This window comes from Mirounga leonina, unplaced genomic scaffold, assembly GCF_011800145.1.
Source record: "Mirounga leonina isolate KUSES-001 unplaced genomic scaffold, KU_Mleo_1.0 Mir_418, whole genome shotgun sequence".
NCBI classification, from domain to species: domain Eukaryota; kingdom Metazoa; phylum Chordata; class Mammalia; order Carnivora; family Phocidae; genus Mirounga; species Mirounga leonina.
The window spans coordinates 26,687,719-26,714,322 of record NW_023270739.1 but is presented as its reverse complement, the minus strand read 5'-3'; the positions used below and the strand labels follow the sequence as shown (position 1 = coordinate 26,714,322).

At 37.7% G+C, this 26,604-nt stretch overlaps 1 protein-coding gene across 7 annotated transcripts in view; it reads right to left on the bottom strand.

The window, feature by feature from the left end:
- ATP2B1 (ATPase plasma membrane Ca2+ transporting 1) overlaps positions 1 to 26,604 on the bottom strand; it is a 126,355-nt gene that overhangs the window by 65,107 nt on the left and 34,644 nt on the right. For 6 of the 7 annotated variants that reach the window (XR_004676128.1, XR_004676129.1, XM_034987859.1 and 3 more), the window contains exon 2: positions 4,919 to 5,344. Coding sequence is in view for 5 of the 7 variants with exons in the window: in XM_034987859.1 (XP_034843750.1) it covers positions 4,919 to 5,126 (208 nt within the window). In the remaining 2 variants the exon portion in view is untranslated. Of the gene's footprint in view, positions 1 to 4,918; positions 5,345 to 7,125; positions 7,283 to 26,604 lie in introns of those variants that run through there. The other variant, XM_034987862.1, reaches the window with a different exon arrangement.

Below are 26,604 nucleotides of genomic sequence, written 5' to 3'. Positions count from 1 at the left end.
ATTGCACTCAGAAAACCAACCAACCAAACAAAAAAACAACTCTAGCGCTATGCTACTTCAGACTCTAAAAGTACAACTTTACGTACATGCAACAAAGTTAGGAGTAGTCAGTGTTACAACTATCTTCAAAAAATTCATAAGCAATGAAACTAGTGACCTGAACAGGCATTAAATTAAATGTATAATTCTCTATTACAGCAGCAATAAATTTCTAGGACAAGATCATGCAGGATTATCAATATAAAACCCTTGTTGGTAACTCTATTAAGTATTAAAATATACATGGCTGGCATACCGTGGCGATGGAAATCCTTGCTGAGTGCCTGAAAGATCTGTGCCAACCGGTATAACCAAGCACATCCATCAGGGCATCAGAGGATTCTTGCGGTAGCCTATAAGTCAACAATGATTCATGCTGGGCAAAGGGCTGTTTTTTTTGTTTTGTTTTGTTTTGTTTTACAGAGTTAAAATAGATTTCCATGTGTGAATATTAGTTTTATTATATTACATCATGAAGACCTGGTCAAAGCACACCATTACTAACAGCCTTACTTCCAGGAGTGCAAATATAAACTGCCATCTGAAACATTATGGAAACATTAGTCAGCCAGGGACAATTACTGTTGACTTTACCCTGCTTCCTACCACATAACTCTTTTGTTTCTTTCTACCACTGTTTCCTTTTCTTATTCCCTTTGCTTTTTTCCCTCTTGCACCTAATTTTAGCAACTACCACTTAAACAGCTTGGTGTCTCATTCACTTTCCTGCCCCTTTACAAGGCCACGAAGCCATCCATGCCTCTTACAGAATACCACTCAGTACCCGTCTTTAATTGGTACGCATTCACTGTTATCCTTTATTTAGTGCAGTATTACTACACTAAATGATAAACATGATACCAGCGTAGAGATCTACATTCTAGAAATCTCATTATTAGACAGTCTCCTCTACCATCCAATATAAAATATAACATAGATAACATAGGAACACATTAAAATGGAAAAGATACCAAAAGCTAGTTTAGAAATAAAAGGATCAAGAAATAGGATTTACAACAGGAATAAGGAAGTCAATAAAGATAACGAAAAAAACCAGAGGGATAACTGCATGCAGTTAGGATGTTATAAGTAAGTAATTCTGTCGTAAAAGTATACTCTTGGATTCTGAGGAGTCTAAGATAGGTACTTGCTCTAACAGATAAAGATGAAATATGAAGTGACAAGTCTCGATTTCAGTTAACCTCAAAATTATACTTCCAATTCTTTAAGAGTAAAGATGGTTAAGTTTTTAATATGAAAATCACATCTGGCTCAAAACACTTCCTACTGATCAGTACACATAAAGTATGGTTCAAATCCATTTAAAGGAGTACTCTGGAGGAAGACAAGCAGTAAATTAGCAGGACAAATAAGGAAGCTCACAAATACAACTTCCTGAACAGGGCATATTTTAAAAGGACTAACTGATCAACAGAAGCCTTATGAAACTCAAAACTTTTTTCACCATGAAATTCCTGCCAACAAAAATTACTATCTGAGAACACAGAACACAGGTACCTTTTTGTCAACATTCTCAACTTTTCTGCAAGTTGCATGAACTGAACTTATATAACAGGCAATACAATATAGGGGTTAAAAAGCATGTTCTCTGAAGCTAGAATGTCAAGGTCTGAATCCCTACTCTGGCACTTAAGAGCTGTGAGACTTTGGGTAAGCGGATTAACCTTTTTGTGTTGTGGATTCTTTGGTTGTAAAAAAGGGTGGATAAAATGAGTTAATATTTGTAAGTGCGAGCAACAACCAATCTGACACAAAAAGTGTTAACTATGTGTTACCTTATTTTTGTTGTAGCTGCTTTTAAGAAATGTCTTAAGTTGTTCTTCCTCCAGACTTTATAGCAATCTAATACCCACATCCCCAATATTTCTGATTTTCCTTTTCCACTCATTTTTCCCTTAAGCATACATCACTAATACACTACACATTTCACTTAGTTGTCCTGTAAATTTGTCTCCCCCTTGTAAAAATAAGTCGGGGATTGTTTTATTCATTAAAGTATATGCCCAGCCAAGAAAAGTAACCTCCACTGAGCAGATACAATATCCCAGTAATTCTAAGGTGCACATATTCTTACACTGTATTAACACTGTTAAAATAGGGATATAATTTAATTATACACTTAAAATGATCTTACAATTAAAACTGCCAACACTAATTCTTTTTTTTTTTAGAGGGTATATACATACCATATATATATGGCAATTAACAACGTAGATCTGATGAAAGACTATCTGTCAATGAATGAATTAATGAAAGAAAGAATTAAAGAAACAGATAAACTTCATTTTACTTAAATCAAAATTTACGGTCTTTAAAGAATCATTTTAATCCTATTTTCCCTGACTATAAGCAGGTTGTACTAACAAAAGAGTACTTATTGTCTGGATCATTTTCTTGAGCATACAAACTCCTAGCTGATTATCCCTGATGATGATTTATTTATTATCATTTGCCTAGTTATCAGCAACAAAATATTTCATTAGCTTTCTGAATAAATTACTTCGAAATTAAACTGAAACTATTCCTCTGGTAACAATATTCCTATGAAGGCTGTGGCTGTTTTTATTTAATCTTACAACTGTAAACACAAATATATAATGCTTAAAATGGCTTTTTCACATTCTTTAAAAGAGTATTTCAAAATGACAAACCGTTCATATATAACCAGTGAAGACAAAAGTTTGTACAAATTTTAACAAAAATTCACAATATGAGGAAGATGAGCAAGAATTTTCTAAGAATAAAAGAGGGAAAAATATTTCATGTATTATTTGACAGCTCAAAGCAGCAACAATGCACATCAAATTTTGAGCGTTGAGTATTTCTAAAGATCATCCACAGCTTCCATCATGCTGTAAGAAAGGTACATAACCATCCCCTCCCCAAATTTTAAACGTACTACAGTAAATGCAAAATAATTCAGACTTCACTAATTAAACCAGAATCAATGTAAGGAGTACTGCCCAAAATAACAACACAAAAGAAACTGCAGTGCAAACTAATGAGAATCACGTCTTTAAAAATAAGAACAGACCATATAGGGGTATTTAGTTATTAGAAGACAAGATTTTTGATTAACTAGAGGGAAATGCAGGTAAGTGATCTGAAGGTGAAGTTCAGTATCAATTTTATGAACAAACTATGTTGTTAATATTGAGGGCTTTTTAATGGTAGCATTTCCTAACAATTTGGTGGCATGAAACACCCAACAATTAGGTTTCAGGTTAAATGTAGGAAGTACATAGAGTTGAATTAATCAATCTACCAGCTGAGAACAGCATATCAATGTACAAGTCTCTAAAAGGGATATAAAGTGAGCTAGTATTTCAAAATGGGTTTGCATAATGAACAAGCTACAAACTTTGTCAAATCACTATCTGTTAAAGTCCATGGGTCTGTTCCTGATTCCTAAAATTTACACCAACAACAGGGATCCCCGCTACCTTAAAACGGTACAACATACTAAGGTATAACTAAGAAGTCCACGTTTCTAGTAGTTCTGACTTAGGGAAAAGATACAGGAAATACAGAAGACTTAACAGACCTCGCAGGAAAAAGAACATACTCCAAGTGATCAAGGAACCCTTTTCAGGCATGTATGAATATGGATACTGGCTTCCTCAAGATTATGCCACCTCAGAAAAATTATTTACCTACCATTAAAACAATTAAGAATTCAAATAGTGATTATACACACACACACACACACACAAGTTTAAAGAATTTTTGATGTGATTTAAAAATTTTAGCAATTTTGGAGGTAACTTTTGACTATTACTTTAAATTTTATCACAAGTAGTACGGCATGGCGTAAGATCTATTAAAAAAAGTTAAGAAAAACATTTTTGGGGGCACTTGGTTGGCTTAGTCAAAACAGCACTCGACTCTTGATCTCGGGGTTGTGAGTTCAAGCCACACGTTGGGTGCAGAGATTACTTAAAAATAAATAAACTTAAAAAAAAAAAAAAACATTTCTACAAAATTTCTCTGAAACCTGCTTTGGAATATGTAAATATACTTTAACTTTTAACATTAATAATTTCCCATCCTTACTAAAATAAAGTACAATCACCAAACATTCATCATCATGTATCCTCCTCCCGCCTTTGTAATTTGGAAAAGCCTTTCTGAAACTTCCTAACTGTAATTTTCTATTCAACAAGATGAATGTATAAAAGGTCATCTATCTCAAACCATTTCAAAGACCATAATGCAATGAAGTTATAATGACTTTTCCTTTATTCTCAAAAAGAAACTTACTACAAATTGAGAATTATGAAACCGAAGACTTATTTGAACACAGGGAAATTGAACTTAATTCTAAGACCTGAAAATTAGTTTTAATCAAAGGAAATGTCTGCTAGGTAAAAAGAAAAAAGAATTGGCATCTAATCTACTCCATTTGCTAAAGGACCTTCTGAACTAATTTATTAAAGTTTAGGTTAAAAACAACTTGGTCAGCTACCGGCAGTGACAACTATTTCAAGTCACCTTATAAAATAAAGGATAAGTGAGCAGGGTTTATTTCCACTGAATCCCCTGGGGGCTACCCCGCCTGGTTCCATTCTCTATAGCTCCAGTGGAAAAGCAATCTTGTTATTGTAAACAAGCAGCAACAATATGCACAACAGTACTAAATATTTCCTCCCATCAACCTAAAATATATACATTTGCAACATTATTTCTTGATCTAAAGTTACTTTAAAATTGTACCAATCTGAGAACTAATCCACTTTAATGTCACTAAAATTATGATATAATCATACATTAACCAAGACAATATATACAGGTTTATTTATGAGCCAAATTTACAGCACTCTCCATACAAAGAGCTAAAAACAAACATAATACAGCTCACCTTCATTGGGAGATGTTTTCAACCTGCTGCAAATTCCATAGACGTCTCCATAGCTTTCCTGTATTTTTCGTAATGCATCTGTAGACCTGAGCTCCATGAGAGCCCGCAGCTCTGCGAGCGTGATTCCAAAGTCTCCATCGTGATTAGCTTCCTTCAAAGAGTTTTTTACTCCGCTATATGCAAGTGAGTTGTTTGCCATGTCGCCCATTACAAGTATAATTTATTAGGAGGAAAATGTTTCCCAAAAGACTCTAATTTTCACTTGATGTATTTCCAAGATGAAAATCTTTTAAATATGAAAATCTTTCTTAAACCAAACACTCATCGTATGACTTTATACAGCAGCATCAGCAGCATTTCCCAGAGAAGTATCTTGACCTTTGGCCCATGACTAGTTTCTTCATATCAATCATGAGATGTACACATCTGTAAGAAAATATTAAAAAGTTAGTAAAATCTTTTATAGCATCATGCATACAAGCATATTTTCTAATCGTTCAGTAGCTAATCAAAGTACATCATTTAATTATAAAAATATTTTAACTGTAGTCTCATGCCTTTAAAGTGTTTTGCATGACAAAAGATCAAAGTATAACTCCTAAATAAAATTGTATTTCAAGACATTAGATCTCACCATTAGAAACTGCATTTCACATGACTGAATTTTATGTTCCATTCAGTATCACTGTTATTAATAGTGATCACTCAACACTTACATTCCAAGCACTATTTCTTTAAATTCATTCTCTCATTTATCATCACAATTTAATCCCATGAGGTGTTATTACTCCTTACTCTACTGAGAAGAATAAGCCTCAGAGAATTTGAGGAGCTTCTGCACAGCTAACAAATTCCTAAAAAAAATGGATGAGCAGGGATGTCTCCAAACCCATGTTCCTTCTAACACACAGACCCTTCTCTCCAAACTTTTCATACAATATAGACCCTGTAAGGGCAAAAAACACAACAAACAATATGCTTTCCTGCAACTCTCCTTGGCCACTCTGTAACACCACCATCTTTTTGACTTTCTAAAACTATCTTCCACCATGACTTCTGTCATATGTTACCACCTCAGGTCTTCCCTTGACCACCTATCCCAAGAAAATCTCTACCCCTTATCACTCTTTGTTGTTACTCTATTTCTTTGCTGGCCTTTAGTATTATGTAAAATTACTTTGTTCATTTATTTGTCAGGTGTGCCCATTAGTATATTCTGGGAATCTAGAACCGTACCAGGCACATGGTAGACATTTGGTGTTTAAGCAATAAATGGATACATTACTTTAATTTTCCCTATAATACTTCCAAGTTCTCCTTGTACTGTAAGCCACCTAAAGATGAGTGTTCAATTCTCGTCTCCATCTACGTCCTTTAATCACCTCAATGTTAACATGGCCAATATTGGTTTCACCTTTTTTCTTTTCAAAGATTTTATTTGAGAGAGAGAGAGAGAGAGTTCACAAGCAGGGGAGTGACAGAGGGAAAGGGGAGAAGCAGGCTTCCTGCTGAGCACAGAGCCCGACGCAGGGGCTTGATCCCAGGACCCTGGTATCATGACCTGAGCCAAAGGCAGATGCTTAACCAACTGAGCCACCCAGGTGGCCCTGCAACACTGGATTCATCTTATTCCCTAAGCAGAGAACTCCCTTCCTCAATCACCATTATTCTAATCACCTGGGCTTGAAATTTTAAGTTATCTTTTATTTCATCCACTTCAGCTTCAGAGTTAATTCTTCCTTTGAAAAGCCCCTTTTATATAACGCTTTTCTTTCCGATCTTCGAGTCCCTCCCTCCACAAATTATAATCACCACCCCCCCCCGCCCTGGTTCTCTCTCATTCTAATTTTTCCTTTATCCAGAGGTGTGCATTTTGCTGCTACATTTAGTTTTTAAAACAGGCATAATGCTACTATACCTAAACTTACAGGGTGAAAACACAGTCCTATTGCTCATGCCTGTGTAGCACTCAAAGCCAAGCTCTATTTTACCTACTCAATTTCTCTCCTTCCCCAAATACCCCACTCCCCCATATTTAATAAAATGCTCAATGACTGGGAACTAGAAAAGATGACTGGCAAGCGCAATTACTCTTCATCTATTAAATTGTTATGAGGATGTTTGCAAATCATGGTATGTGGTTCTTAAACTTCAATATGCATCAAAATCACCTATAGGTGATTAAAATATAGATGGCTGGGTCTCACCTCCAGAGTTTAAATTCGGTAGGATTAGGATGGGTTCCATCATTTGCTTTTCTAACAAATTCCCAGGTGATACAGATGCTATCAGTCCAGAGAGCACACTGTGAGAACCAGTGGATAGGAAAATGGGTTAAAAACTTTGAATTCATACCAGGCGGTTGAAGAAAATTTGCTTGCCTTGGGTTAACTGTGCAAGGATGTGATAGCTATAGATTCTGCAAGACATTTTTTTTTCATTGCCTGCTTCCTCCCACTTCACAAATTCCTCTTGCTTGCCCAATTATTACCAATTTTACTCATCTCCGAGGCAAAGTGGGCTCCCTCCTACTCACACATCAATTATTATAATAACCTAACTCCAAAAACTAGAGAGGGTGGTTATTTGATAATCTCCCTGAGTTTCCACCTCCAAAATCTGCTGGTATCTGAGAATCACACCAATCCTAAAGTAAGTTGTTATTGTTCAAGAGAAAAAATAATTAAGATTCCTAAGTCTGTGTGTATGTCATCAGTCTTCTGGTTTCCTCCACAAAGAATTTTCCTCAGTGGTAGCTTCCTATCCCATCAATTACCACTGAGGTAAAATAAGCAGCCTCCCAGATTCCTCCAAGAGCAACTAGACATATGTAGTTTCTTCACCGTTCTGCCTTCTTTTGGGGGCCAGATTTCTGTAAACTCATACATTCTTGGTCTGAGTTATTAGGGTGGGGACAGACCCCAGGTTAAAAAAAAAAAAAAAAAAAACACAAACCTGCTCTTGTTCAAAGTGCCTTGGATGGGGTAATGAACTGATTAGTTTTGGGTTCAACTGTAGAGCTTCACTGTTTGTCACACAAAACCCAAATCCTCCGTTTAAGCTTCTGTCAATATGAAAACTAGTATTTTTATTCCTCTCTGCCAATCGTTGTCTTTTCTCTTGACAGAATGCAAGCATGAGAAAGGGGTGTTACTTATGGGGTTCTCTTAAATTTCTCAACAATAAGGATACATAATAGAGCTAGGATCTGAATTTCTATATGTGACTCGAAAGCCATGCACCTCCCACTATACTGCCTCGACTTTATGTCTTCATGTTTATTAGGTTCAAAGAGAAACTGTCATACGTCAAAAAACAGTCAAATAATACCAAATGTACCAGTTTATATAATAAAAGCAGAATTCAAGACACTGTAATGGTTGTTATTTGCTAATTCAGCATCCTTTCCCCCACTTTTCAGCAATAGTCCTTTTGTTTAGGGATCTGCCCTAGATGGGCTCTCAAGGTAGTACCCAGGAGGTTCCCTCCCACATCCAAACATTCCCCTGGCCATAATGATAACTGGTTCAGAAATGTGCATATGACCCAACAAAGGCCAAAAGGCAGGAAGGAGGCTTCTGCTGTGACTCTGGGGCAGAGACTTGTCTCTTCTTACGGAATTTAAATCTGAGATGTGGCAAGCCTCTGTAAATGGATCCAAAAGGGAAGGAGAGACAGAGGGAAGAAAGGAGAGAGGCAAGGAATGTGCCTGTCCGTGCTGAATCACTTGAGCCCCTTGGTCAATCAGTGTCTCAAGTCTGTCCTATGCCTTGATTTTCTTGGTAATTTATCAATAAATTCCCTTCTGGGGTTGAATTTTCTATCACTGTGCAAGCACATAGCTTTGATAAGTACATGATTACCAATTATGTCCAGTTCCCCCACTGTTTAAAGAAAGAGAAATCCAAGCAAAAGCACCAAATGCAAACAAGCCACTTTCCAAAAGTGGACTATCTGAATTTACAATTACCTACAAGTTATATACATCAGGCTGTTGTGTATTTCTAGATTGTCTATAGCTTCTCCACTATTTTCCTCCCTATCCACTTTCAACCCTCCATTCACTTAAGTAGTGGGTTCACAAAAATGCTTAGGACAACAAAAAAGTTTTGTTTTTTATTTGTTAGGTACAAAATGACAATCATGACGGGGACACACTATTTGGGACTGAGATATAACAGAAAGTAGAATATGTTTTTGCTTCTCTGTGTTGTCTAAAAGATTTGATCTTCCATTTGAAAAGTTTAAGGAGAAATCTTGTTATGTGGAAGCTGAGGCCCCCAAAGAGGGGGATTTCAAAGAAAACACACAGCTACTCTCTGGAGGCCTCTTGGTCTACATAACTTATCCCTGAATACCTAGATGACATCTCCAGTCAAACCACTATTGGTAGTCTTTGAGGGATTATGGAAAAAGAAAGCGGTAGTTTCAGAGTGGGGTTAGGCAAAAACAATTTTTAAAAAGAAGGATGAAGATGGATTCCAACTGACACATAAGCTTTACTAGGAATGAGCAGGGCCCTCCATAAATGACCAAAAATGACTGCAAGGTCCTAGTAGTGAGTGAAGTTCATAAGGAGATAGCTTTGTTCATTACAATTTCAATTCCTTCTTTCACAAAAACACTTGACTTGTAGTCATGAAATGGTTGTATGGACGTTATCTAGACTCAACAATGATAACCACAAAAAACTGCCTATCAGAAAAACTCAAAGAAATGCAGGGCAACAGTTAAGTAAGTTATGGGATGAAATATGAAGCTGGATGAAATTCGGAGCTCTAAAAATATAATATAGTAACATGAGATTCTTGCAGACAAGATACAAAACATATGCTCTTATAACTAAGTGTATTATAACAAAGAGGAACAAACTGGAAGGCATTACTAAGTTTCTAATTCCTGACTTCTAAACCATTGTTGGTGATTTATAAACACAGAAGTTATGTTTCTCCAATCTGTAGATGGCTTGAAGCTAGCTAGGTAAACCGGCAAATGTTAGATGACAGAATCAGGATCCAGAAGGGCAGGCAGGAATGAGAGAATACACTTAAATTGTTATAAACTGCTCTAACTTGATGTTAGTTAACATGATGTAAGTGCTTTCCACTGGGCCCCCAAAGAGAATATGTTCTTAGGCAGCAGTGACAGGAGCCTAACACCCATAAAGATAGGTAACAGACTATTCTGCTTTGCCTTGGACAAATACACCAATAAGATTACCGGCCTATCTATAAAATACAAATACAAAAACAGTACCCACGTCTTTAAACGTGTTAACATATGTAAAACTATTTGAACTTAGCCTGGCACAGAGTTAATGGTAAACACATCAGCTATTTTTTATTAAGAATATTTGCAGATACATTCTGCAGAGACTAATCCTGCTCTCCTCAGATGAGGACTGCCCAGCCACTTCAGATGAGCAATGTTTAAAGAAATAACATTTCTAAACCTAGAGGAAAAGAGGATTCTGATGATAGCCTAATATAAAAGCAGCTGTGCTATACAGATAAAACATATGATGACTGAATATATCAAAAAGAGTGATGAATGAAAGACTTTTATTTGTATTATACATAACAGGCCTACTGGGCTTTGCATTGGTCCAGTGTGAACCACCATGGACTACATACTGTACAACAGAGAACGCTGAAGAGTCAGGAAACCAGTGCATTGAAGAAATGGAGGAAATTTAGGGGAGGAATGACTTGTGATAGGAACTACAAACATTTGAAGTTTTATATTAGAAAAGGGACTAGAAGTATTTTGCGGCATACTGAAGGACACAAGTAGAATGAAAGGAAAGAAAGCTACAGAGAAGTAGTTTTTGGATACATAAAGCAGAACTCTTTAACAAGTTATCAAAATCTGGACTAGGTCTGTAACAGTTAATTTTAAGGCAACATGACTGGATCACAGGGAGCTCAGATATCTGGTTAAACATTATTTCTGTGTGTACCTGTGAAGGTGTTTCTAAATGAGGTTAGCATTTGAACAGGTAGACTAAGTGAAGCAGACTGGGGGCATCACCCAATCCATACAGGGCCTGAATAGAACAATACCTGCGAGGGAATTCGTACCACCTCTGAGCTGAGACATCAATCTTCTGCCCCCAGACTGAAAGTGACACCACTGGTTTTCCAGGGGAAAACTTCTGCAGAAGGCAGATCGTGGGACCTCTCAGCCTCCATAAATGCCTGAGAAAATTCCTCATAATAAATCACTATATGTATCTATTTCCGATTGGTTCTGTTTCTCTGGAGAACCCTGACTAATAAAGGGCCCCTGGGTCAGAGAAAACTCTCTAGCCTTGGAGCTGATCACACAAGATACTAAAAGAATTATATGGAAGAGTGCTCAACACCTGAAGACAGCCCATGCCCTGTTGGTGACAACTCTAATCTTTAAAAACCCATTCCTACTTTAAAGGTGACTCCACTGGCTGAATGCAGTAAGCATGCTTTATACACATACACAACTGACTTCCTGTTCAGCACTCCATTCTCCATTGATTCTGTTTAGTTTTTTAAAAAAAGACTCCTTTAGGCAAGATTACTTCAAGACAACAACCCCCCCTGGGGGGGGTATTATTCCTTGAATATAATGTATGAAAGATACCATCTAATTTGAAGATCTGCTAATTGCAGTCACAAGCTTAGGAAAGTCATGTGATTAATTTCAATCCCAAATTTAAACAAATTGGATATAAATCAAAAGTAATGTATTAAAGGCGCCTGAGTGGCTCAGTCGTTAAGCGTCTGCCTTCGGCTCAGGTCATGATCCCAGGGTCCTGGGATCGAGCCCCGCATCAGGCTCCCTGCTTGGCGGGAAGCCTGCTTCTCCCTCTCCTCTCCCTCTGCTTGTGTTCCCTCTCTCGCTGTGTCTCTCTCTGTCAAATAAATAAATAAAATCTTAAAAAAAAAAAAAAAGTAATGTATTTGTTAGAAGCCAATCCTTTCTTTTAAACTTTGATTAGTCTCTTAAAATGTCTTTTGAATCAACTAGCTAGAGATTCCCAAGTACTCTTAATTTTTTTCAAATTACTCCCAATTCACAATGAAATTGCAAAACATAAAAAGTTGTAGTCCTAAATCTTACTCTTCAAATTTCTAATACTTACAGATTTTGTAGCTACTTCAGTACATAAAGTTACTTTTATTTCATATACTCGTTCCCAAAAATGTTCAAACAGTTTTCTTAAGATATCCATACTGAAATAGCTCAATGAAATGTCTTTGGTTTTCATTTGATATACTAAAATAATTTAAATGTTAAGTCAGATTTCTATTTACTAGCTCTAATACATCTCAGTAAATTTAAAAAAATAAAAAATTAGTATTTATAAAGGTTCTTAATGACTGAATTTTATAGGAACACAAATTATGGATCTGGGGTTTTAAAAATAAGCTAAAGCTAAAGACAGATTATTTTTATTCACTTAGTAAGAGAACTGTTTAAAGTTTCTACATCAAAATAAAATACTAACCACAAACAAATTTTAAAAAGCTAACATTCTGTTAAAAAATGGTTACAAAGGAAAGAATCATAGAATTTAATGGCTAAAAGGAATGCTGATCAAATCCAATTGCTCATTTTATAGCCAATGAAATCTAACACACATAATCATCTACTTCCAAAAAGAATAAAGATGCTTATAATAAAAGAAAGCAAACATTAAATACTCACAAAATCATTAAAAAGAAGAGTAAAAGACCAAAACTTAAGTCATAGGGTAAATCATAATTTCAGTTTGTAAAGAGGCTACTACCATGGACAAAGGTGTCATTGTACTTCAAAGTGGACAACATTTGACTGACAAAAAGCTAAAAACTGCTTTTGACTACAGCCTTTGAGAACACTCAAGCATCTCCATTTTCTTAGATTTTTTTTTCTTTTAACATAAAAATTAATCCAACTTCCTTTGTAGACAAGTAGATGGTGAGGAGAGGGATAACTAGCTTTTCTAGCTGTTTCTCACTGTGGCTGCTATCAGCATTTTATTGTCAGCACTATCTCATAAATTAACAAATCCATCCCAGCCCACACTGCCCCACCCTACCCATTAGATAATAGCAGTGACCTTCAGTCCTCAGGCAGGACAACCTAAAACTCGCCACCTTAAATGTCCCCTGGAAGTTCGCTGAACTGTAGAACTACTACATAACTAAGCCTAAATTTAGGCCCATTAAACTTAAGTTTACTTAAAGAGAAAAACCATGCCTTATTCATCTTTGATCTCTGTATCATACCAAGAGGTACTATGATCATTCAAAATATAGTCACTTTCTACAGAAAAAAGAAAAGCATTACCCTGATTCACACCCTACAAATGTAAAGTGGATTAACAATTAAAACAATTTTTAATTAGAAATGATAAAAATGTACTGTAACTACTAAATATTAAGGCGCTGACATGTAGGATCAGATTAATGGCAGAAAAAGAGAATGAGCTATCAATACCATGCGTATCAAAGAGTAGATACCTCAAGATCACAAAGGTCATGTTTCTTTTACCAAGTTTTGTTACGCTCAAGTTATTTCATTAAAATGCTCCAAAGAACCAAGGGATAACTCAATTTTAATGTTCTCTGAACTCACATTTTTTATTTTTTAAGAGGCTTAAAGAAAGCATACACAGTGCACAAAGGAACATAAAGACTACAAAACCTGTTTAGAAAAGTAATTTTTATCAGGTGAGTAAAGAATGATAAACAAGATTAAATTCACCAAATGTGATTTCAGTTTTATAGAACTGATAAAACAGAAAATAAACATTGTCTACAATGTCTGATTTATTAGTCTCACAGGATTCATAAATACCGTCGCTGTGTCTGAGTTGACTAAAATTAGTCTCTCTCCCCTCAGTAAATTACTTACCATCTACTAGACTCTTCCAGAGACAAAGACTAAGTACACGACTTTGAAGGGCAAGCTGCAGCTGCTGTCAGTGATAAATTCAGCACCACCACTTTGGCAAATCTCTCAGGGTGGGCAACAAGTAGATTAGAATAGTGGAGGCACTAATTTGTTCTTCTATTGTAGCTTTTAACACACAGCAGCAATGATTTGTTTACCTCTCTGTCCTCCCCAGTGAACTGTGAACTCAAGGCAGGATTTGTGGCGTTTAATTTTAACGCCTAGCACTGGCTGGAATACCGTAGATGCTTAATGTCTATGTTTGATACTTAAGCTAAAAATCAATCTGAAAACCAGATTTTATAACAGTAAACAAGGACAATTTAAACAGAGCAAAACAAAACCTCATAACCGTTATGTTTAAAGTAATATGCTAGGCACAAAGGGTTAGTCAAGAGAAAGTTACAGCATTCAAGGACTTTCAAACCACCTTGATATGTAACATACACAAATACAACTTTCCTTTAAATCCTTCCAGACAGTATTAGTTAAAAGGTATTTAAGATTTTCAAATAAGGGCGCCTGGGTGGCTCAGTCGTTAAGCGGCTGCCTTCGGCTCAGGTCATGATCCCAGGGTCCTGGGATCGAGTCCCACATCGGGCTCCCTGCTCGGCGGGAGGCCTGCTTCTCCCTTTCCCACTCCCCCTGCTTGTGTTCCTGCTCTATCTCTCTCTCTGTCAAATAAATAAATAAAATCTTAAAAAAAAAAAATTTCAAATGAGCTATACAATACAGTGCTCCATAGCAATGACTTTTTTTTTTAAGATTTTATTTATTTATTTGAGAGAGAGAGAATGAGAGACAGAGAGCATGAAAGGGAGGAGGATCAGAGGGGGAAGCAGACTCCCTGCCAAGCAGGGAGCCCGATGCGGGACTCGATCCCGGGACTCCAGGATCATGACCTGAGCTGAAGGCAGTCGCTTAACCAACTGAGCCACCCAGGCGCCCCATAGCAATGACTTTTAACCAAGGTCCTGGATCCTTGAGGCTATGAAAATAATGCTGAGTTTCAATATTTCATAAAGCCTGCAGTAAATGATACATTTACCTGAGAAATAGTTTGTTAGGATTACCCACGCTAAATTAAAGTTATACCAAATCAATACGGTAAATCAGGTTAGCAACAAGATCTAAATCAGACATAAATATCTTAGCCACTTAGGGTCATCGGATTAAGAAAATTCTCGACACTGAATCTACCACCCTTTCTGAAATTTGCTATTTCTACTTCATCTTTAGCTCAAAGATGAACCCACATCACTCAGGCTTCTTCTCCTGGGCTGCACTGAAACTAGTCTTCAAGGTGACCGCTGACTCCTCTTGTTCTAAATCTAAGGGACATATTTTGTCCTTCTTACCTAACCTGACAACCTTTGCCACTGCTAACCATTCCCTCACTCCTGAAATGTTCTGCTGCCTTAATTTCTCTGATGCTCCATTTGAGTTCCCACCACACTACCATCTCTGGCTGCTTGTTTTCATTTTCCACTGCTTGTTCCTATTCTTAACAACTGTCAAGGGAGTCAGTGGGGAGGGGCTGGGTGGCACTGCAGGCCTGACCATAATTGTTTTCATGTTTTTAGTGAGAGCATGAGATCAGTTTATAGATAATAGTTAAAATTTATTTGCATGTGCATTTACAAGGTTTATTTTATTCTGTCTCTCATATTTTAGAATTTCACAATTTGATTAAAATAATGGTAAAACCACACTATAGCCGTCTGGCTCAGTGCAAGTGTGAATAAAATCACCTCGTTTCCTTTTCCTAGCCTGAAACACAGCTCCTATTCCCGACAGCCTTTAGTTTATAAAGAAATATGTCAGCACAAAGCAGAAGAGATTCTATAAATTGATGATTCATCCCCCTCCCTGGGGCTGTAAGACAATTACTCTTGCTTTTGATAGCACAGATTATTTGTTTATGCCAACAAAGTATTTAATTAAACAGAGTATGTGATAAAATTTTAATGTGAATGATCCCAAACACAGATATCCTGAAGTTCACTCTAGGCCTTTCTGCTTTATGGTCAAGTCAGTTGGAGTCATCTTATCCCAAACCCTGATGATTATCCATATCTCTTAAAAGGTTGTTCCAGTTCTGCAAAGTTGTACTTCCACAGTCCAAAACCACAATCCTTCTGAATGTACCAGAACCAGGATAAACTGAAAAGTGCTGGGTCACATATGGGATTATGAAGATCATTTATATACTAATTCCACAGCCTTCAGATCAGTGGTTCTCAAACTTCAGCATGCATCAGAATCATTAAACACAATTTGCTGGGACTCCACAGCAGAGTTTCAATTCAGTAGTAGATCAGGGGTAGGGCTCAAGTATTTACATTTCTAATAGCTTCTCAGGCAACAGATAAATTGATGCTACGGTACACTGCTGTGGATCAATGAGCCCTGAACTTTGGCTAAGGAACAAACTGTTGGATTATCATCTTCACCCAAAGTTCCCTGTCAATTATATAAGCAAATTACTCGTAACTCCTCATTATGTTATTCTCAATCTGCATGAATAACTGAAAGCAGACCATACTCTAAAAATACTCTGTGAGCTGTTACTTTAAATTCCTTTGATTTTTAATACCAACTATACTGACAAACACTAAAAGTAATTTCTTTCATTCAAAGAAATATGGAGACTCGTATTGTTTCATTTTGAACATGTAAAATGATTTTAAACATCTAAAAGTATTAAATTTTAAGAGATTTAACAGAGAACTATAATTTACATACCTACCTTCTCCTACTGTCCTCCAAAATAAACTATCCTTTGTTTTCTCCTATTCTACTGTTCGATTTAGGCATTTCAAGAGCTCTCCTCCTAACAGTGACAGTTTCCTAGTAAAAGGTAAGCCTTTGAAAAGCTCAAAATTAAGGGAAGTTAATTTTATGTAATCCTGTACAGCTTACCCCCAAATGTAAGAACATATTATATCTCCAGTTACATATGAGCACGAAATGTTCTATCATTTTCTAGTTTCACTGGTTTTGAGAATGTGAGCTATAGTCAAGGAAGAGATTTCTAAATTAAAACACTGTATTTTTTCCCCCTTCTGTTCAGGAGCAAGAAGGCAATATGAACACTTGAATGTCACACCAGCTGCTCTGTCAGCCTACTCAGTCCGTAAGAGCTTCTATCCTGTCAGTTCACAAGAACCCACACTTAAATGCTTAAGGAAACAGGATGCTCATTATGTCACTGAACGAGCTCACAAAAATAAAGTTGGCAATATTTAGGGAGGCAGAACTCTTATCTGTAAATTTAACATGAGCTTTCTGTTTTCTTAATTAAAAACTGTAAATTTCAAGAATTTTTTTATCCCAATATTTAAACAACTGAATGCAGAAATAAGGAGAGACAACACTTTCCCATTTCTTTATCTTCTTTCTCTTTATTTACATGGTTTGATAGCTGATGGTCTTTTCCAATTTCTAGCTGTAGTTACTAAAGAACAGCACATTAAATCAATACCCACTTTTGCAACACATTCGAAGATTCTGGTTGAAAAATAAGGTAAGCTATATTTTAAGAGGATGTCAGAGTTAAATCACCAAAGTGCAAAGAATAATGGAGATCAAGGAATGTGCTGAACCATAACCACTCCATCCCATCACGCTGATGATCCTTCAAGCTGGTTTCACACAGTTCCTGACCTTCATTCCAAGGATTTGATTTGTACTCTGTGACTGCTCTTCAAGGGTAGAGCCACACATTAAAAATCATCATCGTGGGGGGCCTGGGTGGCTCAGTCATTAAGCGTCTGCCTTCGGCTCAGGTCATGATCCCAGGGTCCTGGGATCGAGCCCCGCATCAGGCTCCCTGTTCCGCGGGAGGCCTGCTTCTCCCTCTCCCACTCCCCCTGCTTGTGTTCCTGCTCTCGCTGTCTGTCAAATAAATAAATCTTTAAAAAGAAAAAAAAAAAATCATCATCGTTTGGAATTGTTCTATTTTCAAGATTCTTCTCTAGTACAACTTATCTTTATTTCTCTTCATTTACACAGAGCCTTCTGTACACATTCTGACCTCCAGGCTCAAAGGCAGTCAAGACCCCTTCTGTGATCATACTTGCCTCCCTAAAAAAGCTAAGTTCCCAATGGTCAGGGACTCCAGTTTTGCTCTTATGTCTCACTTGCTCTTTTATCCTCCCACTACTCTCATTTGGTTAACTGGCTACCCCTGAACAGACATACTGTCTGGCTGAGTAATGCTGGTTGAAATTTTTAAAACTGAGTTCTAAGTTCCATTGGAAACTTATTTTTCTCAATCACATATGATCCACTGATACATCTCTGTCTCCCTAGCTTGTTCCTCTTTCTATTCCAAGTCTCCTAAATTACTCCAGCTCTTGTCTCTATCCAGGCTACGAGAGGTCTCCTCCAACACCCTATCTCCTGTCCTTGCATCGCACGATTCCTTCACTTAGCTTAACCAATATTCAGATACATTCTACCACAAAAAAGGCTCCTCCCTCCTCATTCCCCCAAATAAGCCTCTCCTGGATTCTGTTAACCAAGCAAGTTATCCTTCCCCACCTCACCCCCTTGCCACACCTCTTGATAAGGTCCATTCTTACTGCTTCCTGGTCACCCTTCCACCTTGAACCCTGGAAAACTGAATCTACCCTCAGTCCTGAGCTGGCTGCCTGTGGTGATTTGATCTCTGGCTTCTTAGTCCTCATCCTCTTATACACCTTTGTGTCATTTGCTAGTACTCTTCACTCTTGTCCCTTCTGTTGCTTACTTAGTTCTCCTAGGCCTCTCAGAAAATCTCCTCAGCCCACATTCCCTGGCTTTTTTTTTTTTTTTTTTTTTAATGGCTGGCTGAGTGATTAGTCTTTTCTGTGCAGAAAAATCAGGCCAGATCTCCTCATCTACTGCTGGTTCATGTCTGACCACAAGGCCAATGCCATGAGCTGGGGCCATGATGGCAGGCTGACGTTTCAGGCTATGGGAGGCTCAAGCCCTGGCAATTTGGGAGAGAGAACTCCTTCCCTGGGACCAGTCTTATCTGACAAGGCTGAGGGCACGGCCCTCAATGAGCCAGGAAGGTTCATCCAGCCCACCACCTGTGACACCCTCATTATCAACTTGCCTGTTGTCTCACCAGGAGGTGACTCCTCCCAGCGGGAACTGGGAACTAAGTGGGCACTTTTTACTTCTGGATAGCTCCCCAAACAGAGCCTGGCATGGAAGACAAACCCAGTGAATGATTATAGACCAGAATTGCACCAAACCTGGTGTGAAATTCTCAGAGACTGTGATTAGTTGAGAAGGAAGAAAAAGGCCGTTCCTGCTGCCAGAACAAAATACCACAGACTAGGTGGCTTAAGCAACAGAAATGGATTTCTCACAGTTCTGGAGCCTGTGAAGTCCAAGATCAGGGTGCCAGCAATTTGGTTCCTGGTGGAGGACCCTCTTCCTGGGCTTGTGGACAGCTGTCTTAAGAGCTGTGTCCTCAGGGATGCCTGGGTGGCTCAGTCGGTTAAGCGTCTGCCTTTGGCTCAGGTCATGATCCCAGGGTCTTGGGATCAAGTCCCACATTGGGCTCCTTGTTTGGCAAGGAGTCTGCTTCTCCCTCTGCCTCTGCTGCTCCCCCTGTTTGTGCTCTCTCTGACAAATAAAATCTTTATTTAAAAAAAAAAAAAGGAGCTGTGTCCTCAGTGGTCTCTTCTGAGCCTTGGTCCAGGGCTAGGCTCACTTACGGGGGCTCCTCTTGCTGCAACTTGCTGTGATTGGGGGGGTTGGGAGGGGCTACATAACCTTTCTGTGCCTCAGTTTCCTTTCCTCTCTTTTCATTCCTTCTTGTCATTCCTTGATCTCGTTCTCTCCCATGAAATGGAGTGCCATGGGCCTTCTGGACTCTGGAGTGAAGGTCAGTGGGGAGCCACACCTGCCTCATGTGGTTAGGGGGAGGGATCTACATAGGTGTGAAAACCAGATTCTCTCACTTTCCAACCATGGGTGCAGGGTGAGGGGCCGTGCTCCCCACTAAGTCAGCTGTCCTGTGTTCCCCACCTGTCCCCTGCCCCAAGACAAAGGTCCCATTGGGGTGCCCCCAGGCGCTCCTCCTTGGCTTTTTAAAATCACTACTATTCCCTAAGTCAGGTTATCATGCAGGGATCTATCTGCAGACCTCTCTTCCCTCTTGGCAGCTGATACCACATCACGACCTACATCTAAGGCCTTAATCAAGCTCTAGGCCTATGTTTTCAACTGTTAACAGACATCTCTGAGTATCTTACAGCACAAACTCAACCACCAATATTAAACTTATCACGGTCCCTCCCAAACCTGCTGTTCTTCTCTGTGGAGTTCCTAGCAGTCCCAAACAAGTCTCAGGAAGCCCTATGCCCAAGACTCTTTCTTCAAGGAGTTTACAGACTAAATGAGGGATAAAGACAAATATACAAGCAAATACAATTAAGTGTTACAGAGAGCATCACAAAAGATTTGGTGAACACACAAAAGATAAAGTGTTAAATGGGTATGTGGCCTCAGGAAAGGCTTCACCGTCTAGCACACATCTAAATTGAGGCAGAATGGGGCCGGGGTGGGAAACATGTTTAACTTCCTTTTGTAGCAATTTCAAAAAGCAAAATGAAAGAATGGAGGAAGAGATTAGAAGGAGTACTTTCAAGACAGTGACAGATTCCGGGCAGCATTTAGTCTCTGAGCATCTCCTTGCTGCAGAGGTCTTCAACAGAAGAGGCTTGGATGGGGACAGCTTCGGCACAGCAGTCCTGTACCAAATCTGCACGCCTCCTCTCATCCATTTGTTGTGGTACTGCTCTCAGACTCCCTACCTCCTTTCTTCTTTGGACAAGTTTCAAATAGCAGTCTCTTACTGTCATTTTCCCTAATGAATTTTCCCTAATAAAAGCTGGCCTCTTTCCTTTGCTTTTCTATGAACTTCTCCTTCAAGGAACAGTTAAAATGCCCTCTTTACTCTGATCCCATGACATGAAATTAGTCTATTTCTCTCTGCATCTGTAGTCTTTTTCAGATACTACAAGCATCAATATGTGCTATCACAATTACTTGTGTACATAGCTTTCCTTCTGACCGACTGGTAAGCTCTGAGGGCAGGATGGTCTTGCTCATTTCTGTATCTCCTGATGACCACACTACAGAAATAGCACCTTGCCCTGGAAACTACTCCTGCAGGATAAATGAACTAAACTGGAGCACTGAAGATAGTGGTCCTTTAGTAAGGCCCATGTGGGCACCAGCAAATGAGAATGTCCATTCCAGAGAAGCAGAGATTCTGCCAGCACTCAAGAGGATGCCAGGCCCACCACCAAACAGTAACTATTCAGCAGGTCCATAATGTCTAAGATGTTCATTCCAGCACTTTCCTGCATTTACTGAGTGACCTCAGGCAATTTACCCAGTGTTTCAGCTTCCTCATTTGTAAAATGGGGATAACACCATTTACCCTCTTAATTTTTTACAGGTTTAAATGAATTAATACATGAAATATCTTAAAATCATCCCTGTGTCTTAGTGCCTGGCAACTTAATGGTAAACACTCAATAAACTAGAACTCTTATAATTAGCAGTAACAGATTTTAGTTTCCAATAAACTCATATTCAGCACATATTATACAATATTTAAATTAGCCTACCAATACGGAAGACACATAATAGATCTGTTAAAGACATTTAATTCAGTATTTCAATGTGATGTCCTTATATATAATGACACCTAATGGTATTTAAGAATTAAAAAGCAAGAGGGCTGTATCACACATCCAGGATTTTATAACAGCTGATCTACAAACTAGACTGGTCTATTTTTAAAAAGAACAGGAGAGGGACACCCCAGAGAGAAAAAGGTTTTCTTCTTACAATTAAAATTAGATGATTAACTGTTCAAGATTCTTAGAGACTTAAAAATAACAACAATTAAGAAAATTAAACACCAACCTTGAAAACTTTGTGACACAATATTCATGGAGAAACACAGAAATACACATCTATCCAATTATTATAACCATGCAGAATTCACATACTATAAATAGACACGAACCAGAAAATAAGAGGAGAAAATGAGCTAATTTGTCAGAGTAACCTACAGATTATTTTCTTTCCTAAATGCTTTGGGTGTTATTTAAGAATATAATACTGAAGAATTTCTCTTCAATTGTTAGGCATTCTGACTTTGATCTATCAGCATTATATTGAAATTCCAGTGCAACAAAGGAATTTGCCAACTCTGATACTGATCCACAATGTCCTTACCAAAACTAGGAACAGTTTTTAAAGTTCTTACCTATGATCTAACATATATCATGCACAGAATGTATACTGAGCAGCAAACACTGGTGAAATAATCTTAACTTTAATTTAAAAACACACTATGAAAACTATCAATCAAGTACAAATGATCATTCTCATACCTTCAGTGCTGGCCTGAGCAAAAAAAAAAAGGGGGGGGGGGCTAAATGTAAAGAGAAGAGAAAAATGGCACACTACACAAAAGACATATACAATAACAGAACTTTCTCAGAACTTGATCACCAGAAAAGGAGCATAATGGTACAGCCCATACATTGTCAACAGACTTAGCCTCTCGTAATAGGAACTGTTGGGACCATCTGGGAGGAATTAAATTTTAAAACTAGTAGATTAGATTAAGCCATATGAGACTGCTATTTTTATAGATGAAAACCAGCAGAGTATCAGCAGTTTCATATGGCTCAACCTAATATAATTGATTGAGCTGAGCATCCATATCAAACAACTTAAAAAGAGCAAAATGGAACCCAGAATTCAAGATCTGATATTAGCTAGACAGAACAAGTCAATTTAACTTAACTGAGGAAAACAAAACAACACAGAAATGGACTGGTCAACCAGGAAAGCAGAGGCAAAAAACAATCATTAGAACAGAAAAAGAAAATGTGGACTTTCTCATTAAGCACTGTTTAGGAGAGTGTTTTAAGCCACAATGAAATTCCAACAGTATCTGTATCCTGTGAAGAATTATAACATTGATATTAGTTATCAGAGTAGAACACCCATGCCAGCTACTGAGCTAAGCAATTTACAGTGTAACTCTACCTAATCTTCCCAACACCCTCTGAACAATGTACTTATTGCCCCCAACTGCCAGATGAAGTAACTGCTCTGTGAGAGGTTAAGAAAAGCCTGACTCCGTTCAACATTCCAAACATACTATCCTACTTGCGCTTCCTATATACTCACTAAGCAACCTTCTAATTATAATGTGGCTTCCCATGTGGCAAATCCATAGGGAACGGAATATGCTGGCCAGGACTCGGGAGTCTGTTTGCCAAGGCAGGTTTTGTTTTCTTTTACTGTAAATTAAATAAATTGACATTGTGATTTTTATATCAATCTCATGAGCTTTGATAATATGAGCCTGACCAAAAAAAATCAATTTAATTAGAGTTTAGATGAACTGGGTTTCAAAGTCTTAAAGTCTCAGACTCTCTGCCATGGTAAAACTACTAAGGGATACAATCCCCATCCTGGGAGGGCCCTTTGGGGGACAGTCAATCCTCATTCTCCCGGAGGATACCTCAACATCATCATTAGCAGTCTCTTCCTTTTTGAAATCTCCAGAGTACAAAGAGGCAACAAGGAAGGGACAGATTCTAATCCTCATTCTGCTGTGCTAACACTTATTCCTGAGCAAATCACTTGTCTCATTCCTTGGGCTCATTTTTCTTATGTATAATAGAGTTGTCATGATCTTATTCCTTTCTTATTTAACACCTATGGCTGCCTATCAATTTCTAGTTTTCTCTCTCTCTGGGTATTCCTTCTGCTCTAACTGGCTCTGCCATCCACTTTCTGCTTCTGCACCCGTCCCAGCAAAGCCTGGGGTCCGCTACGCTTATCTCATCAGCACTCACAGTTATGACTGTAGATCTGTAATCATAAACACTGCCTGTGTCATTATCTATTGTGGATTATACAGAATCTGGTATGATATTTGTATATACCGGATATATTGAAAATCGTGCCTTTATCTGAAAGGCCCTCATGGAATGCAACAGTCTTAGGATCAGGGTTACAACTGGTTATTAGTGTTTCCTTTCCAAGTTTTGTCTCCTGCTTCCACTCAGTGTGCCTCTGAAACTATAATTTCAAGTCTCATTTTTCTCTCATCTCCAAAACCTTGATGGTAATTTACTTTTTAGTTCTAACCTCAAGTTCAAACCTCAAAACTCCATTCCTATTACCAAACACCAAATTCCTCTAGACCAGCCTTTTCCAAACTGGTATCTTAGGGAAGGCTAATTTATAGTATGTTAACAGCTATGATGTGAAAAGGTCAACAAGTACATAGGTTTCTTTAGTCAGATTTCTCACAGCCTTGCACATTTGTGAATTTACAAAAGGGAAATATTATATGTAGCATTTCCTGGACTTATTTTTAACTACTCTTTTTTTCCATGGAGCACCTATTAATATCTCCTGGAACCAGTGTTTCACAGAATACTTTAGGAAAACACTGCTCTATTCTTTCCTGTTTCAAAGTGTCAACCACTTAAGCTCAAAAGCACCTCTGATTCTCACTCTCTCCCCAATATCCAATCAGTAGCTAAATTTTTTCCTTCCAAATCTTATCCTATTTATCCTTTCTATTCCCTCTATAACACTGACTTGCGGACTCTGTCATACATAAGAGTTATAGATCATGTCTAGAAATAAGTATTAGATACGTTGCTATCAACCCCTTAAGGCTGCCATGAGGAAAAAAAGAATGAATGTAACACCCTGCATGTCTTTCATTAGCATCCAACATTTCTCCCTAAAAGTTGGTTGGAATTTGTTCTTTATTACAGTAAATTTTAATTCAAAGCTTAAGGAAAACCATCTCCATGATTAAGGGCTGAACTGGCCTTATATGTTATCAGCCTTGATTGGGAATTTTTTTAAGTTTTTATTTAAATTCTAGTTAACATACAGTGTAATATTAGTTTCAGAGGTACAATATAGTGATTTAACCCTTCCACACAACACCTGGTGCTCATCACAAGTGTGCTCCTTAATCCCCATCGCCTATTTCATCCATCCCCCCACGCCCTCCCCTCTGGTAACTGTCAGTTTGTTCTCTAGCATTAAGAGTGCATTTCTTGGTTTACCTCTTTTTTTCCCCCTTTGCTCATTTGTTTTGTTTCTTAAATTTCACATCTGAATGAAATCATATGGTATTTATCTTTCTCTGACTTATTTCGCTTAGCATAAATGATTGGGAACTTTTAAATGACACACATAAGAAATGCAAATAGTATGACTATGGCATGAGTAACAACAGTGGCACAGTGGGTGTCGTATCTAGCACTGGGTCACCATGTCCTTCAAAATATAACTAGGAGGTACAGAATAGGTAACAGCCTATACCTAGTTTCTCATTTATTCAAGCAGTTGGGTTTTTCTAACTATAAATTGCGTTAACTCCTCAATGAGCCTACTGACCATCGTTCAAGTACTTTTATCTATAATCCCTTGCTGAGATTAGCATGAAAAGAACAGCCACGCACTGTTTCCTCATTCAAGGTGTATCTAGGTGTTGCCACTAGAGAACAAAACACCAGAGAACAAGACAGAATCATCCCTTTCTCCACAGAATACAATCTTCTGGAGGAAATATAGATATGAAACTATAATTGTACAATTATTTAATTATAACTGTGGTAAATATACATCATTTGATTCTTTTTTAACTTTTGGTTATTCATAATCTGGTAGGAAGGAGGGGGAAAAAGTGGGCATTAAGCTTATACAGGGTTCAAAACTGCATGTCTCATTAGAAACTTTCAAGAACCGGCCAGAGAATGCAAAATGAACATAAAGGATTTGGAGGAAGACAAGGATGATGAAGGGCGGGAGGGAACCTTTGGCCACAAGGTAACATTAAAAGCAAATACTTTAAAAGTGTATCTGACAGCAAAAACTGTTCAAAGTATTACATCTTTGGCTTGTTGCCAAATGTAAAAGAAAAACCACCTAATTCTGAATGTTTACTATATTGAGAATATTGTGCTATCAATTTTACATGAAGCTGAATGATTATCATGAAAACAGTAACAGTAATAACTAATATTTCCATAGTGTTTTGGTTTACTACATGGTCCTATAAGATTGGTACTATTACTTTCCATTTTTCAGTGGAGTAAACTGAAGTCAGGCAGATTAAGTAATTTGTACGACAAACGTGGAATGGACACGCAGCCAGTGTGGTTTGCTTCTCACCACTCTACCCTATTTTTGCATATAGATTCATGGAGGCATGGTACCTGACTTCTCTGAGATGTTCACCCACTCAAAGATTCAGCACAATTATCTGTCATTAAAATACTCAGGGAATTTTAATTCTGAAGGATTCTATGTTTAACAGATCAGGAATTTTCATTATAATCAATTTTCACTGAAGCTCATTATATGAAAAGCATTGTACTATGTTGTAAAAATATAAAAACAGGCTAAAAAAAGGAAAAGGTAATGTCCAGATTACCTACCAAGAAAAGAATTCTTCTAAAAAGACTAGAAAACCTCAATTTGTTTCAGCAATTAGGCTTATGCTCTCACTTTTCACCATTAAGGGATATATATATGTAACAGTATATAGGGAATCCTATTACCTAAAAATGCCAATTTATCTCTTTTAGAGTCAAAATATCCAACCCATCTATTCCGAAGGATGACATACTTCTATTCTGAAAACAGCATGACTAGGAACTCACTCTTTTAAATATGTTATTTTGAGCTTTGAGAATATTTGT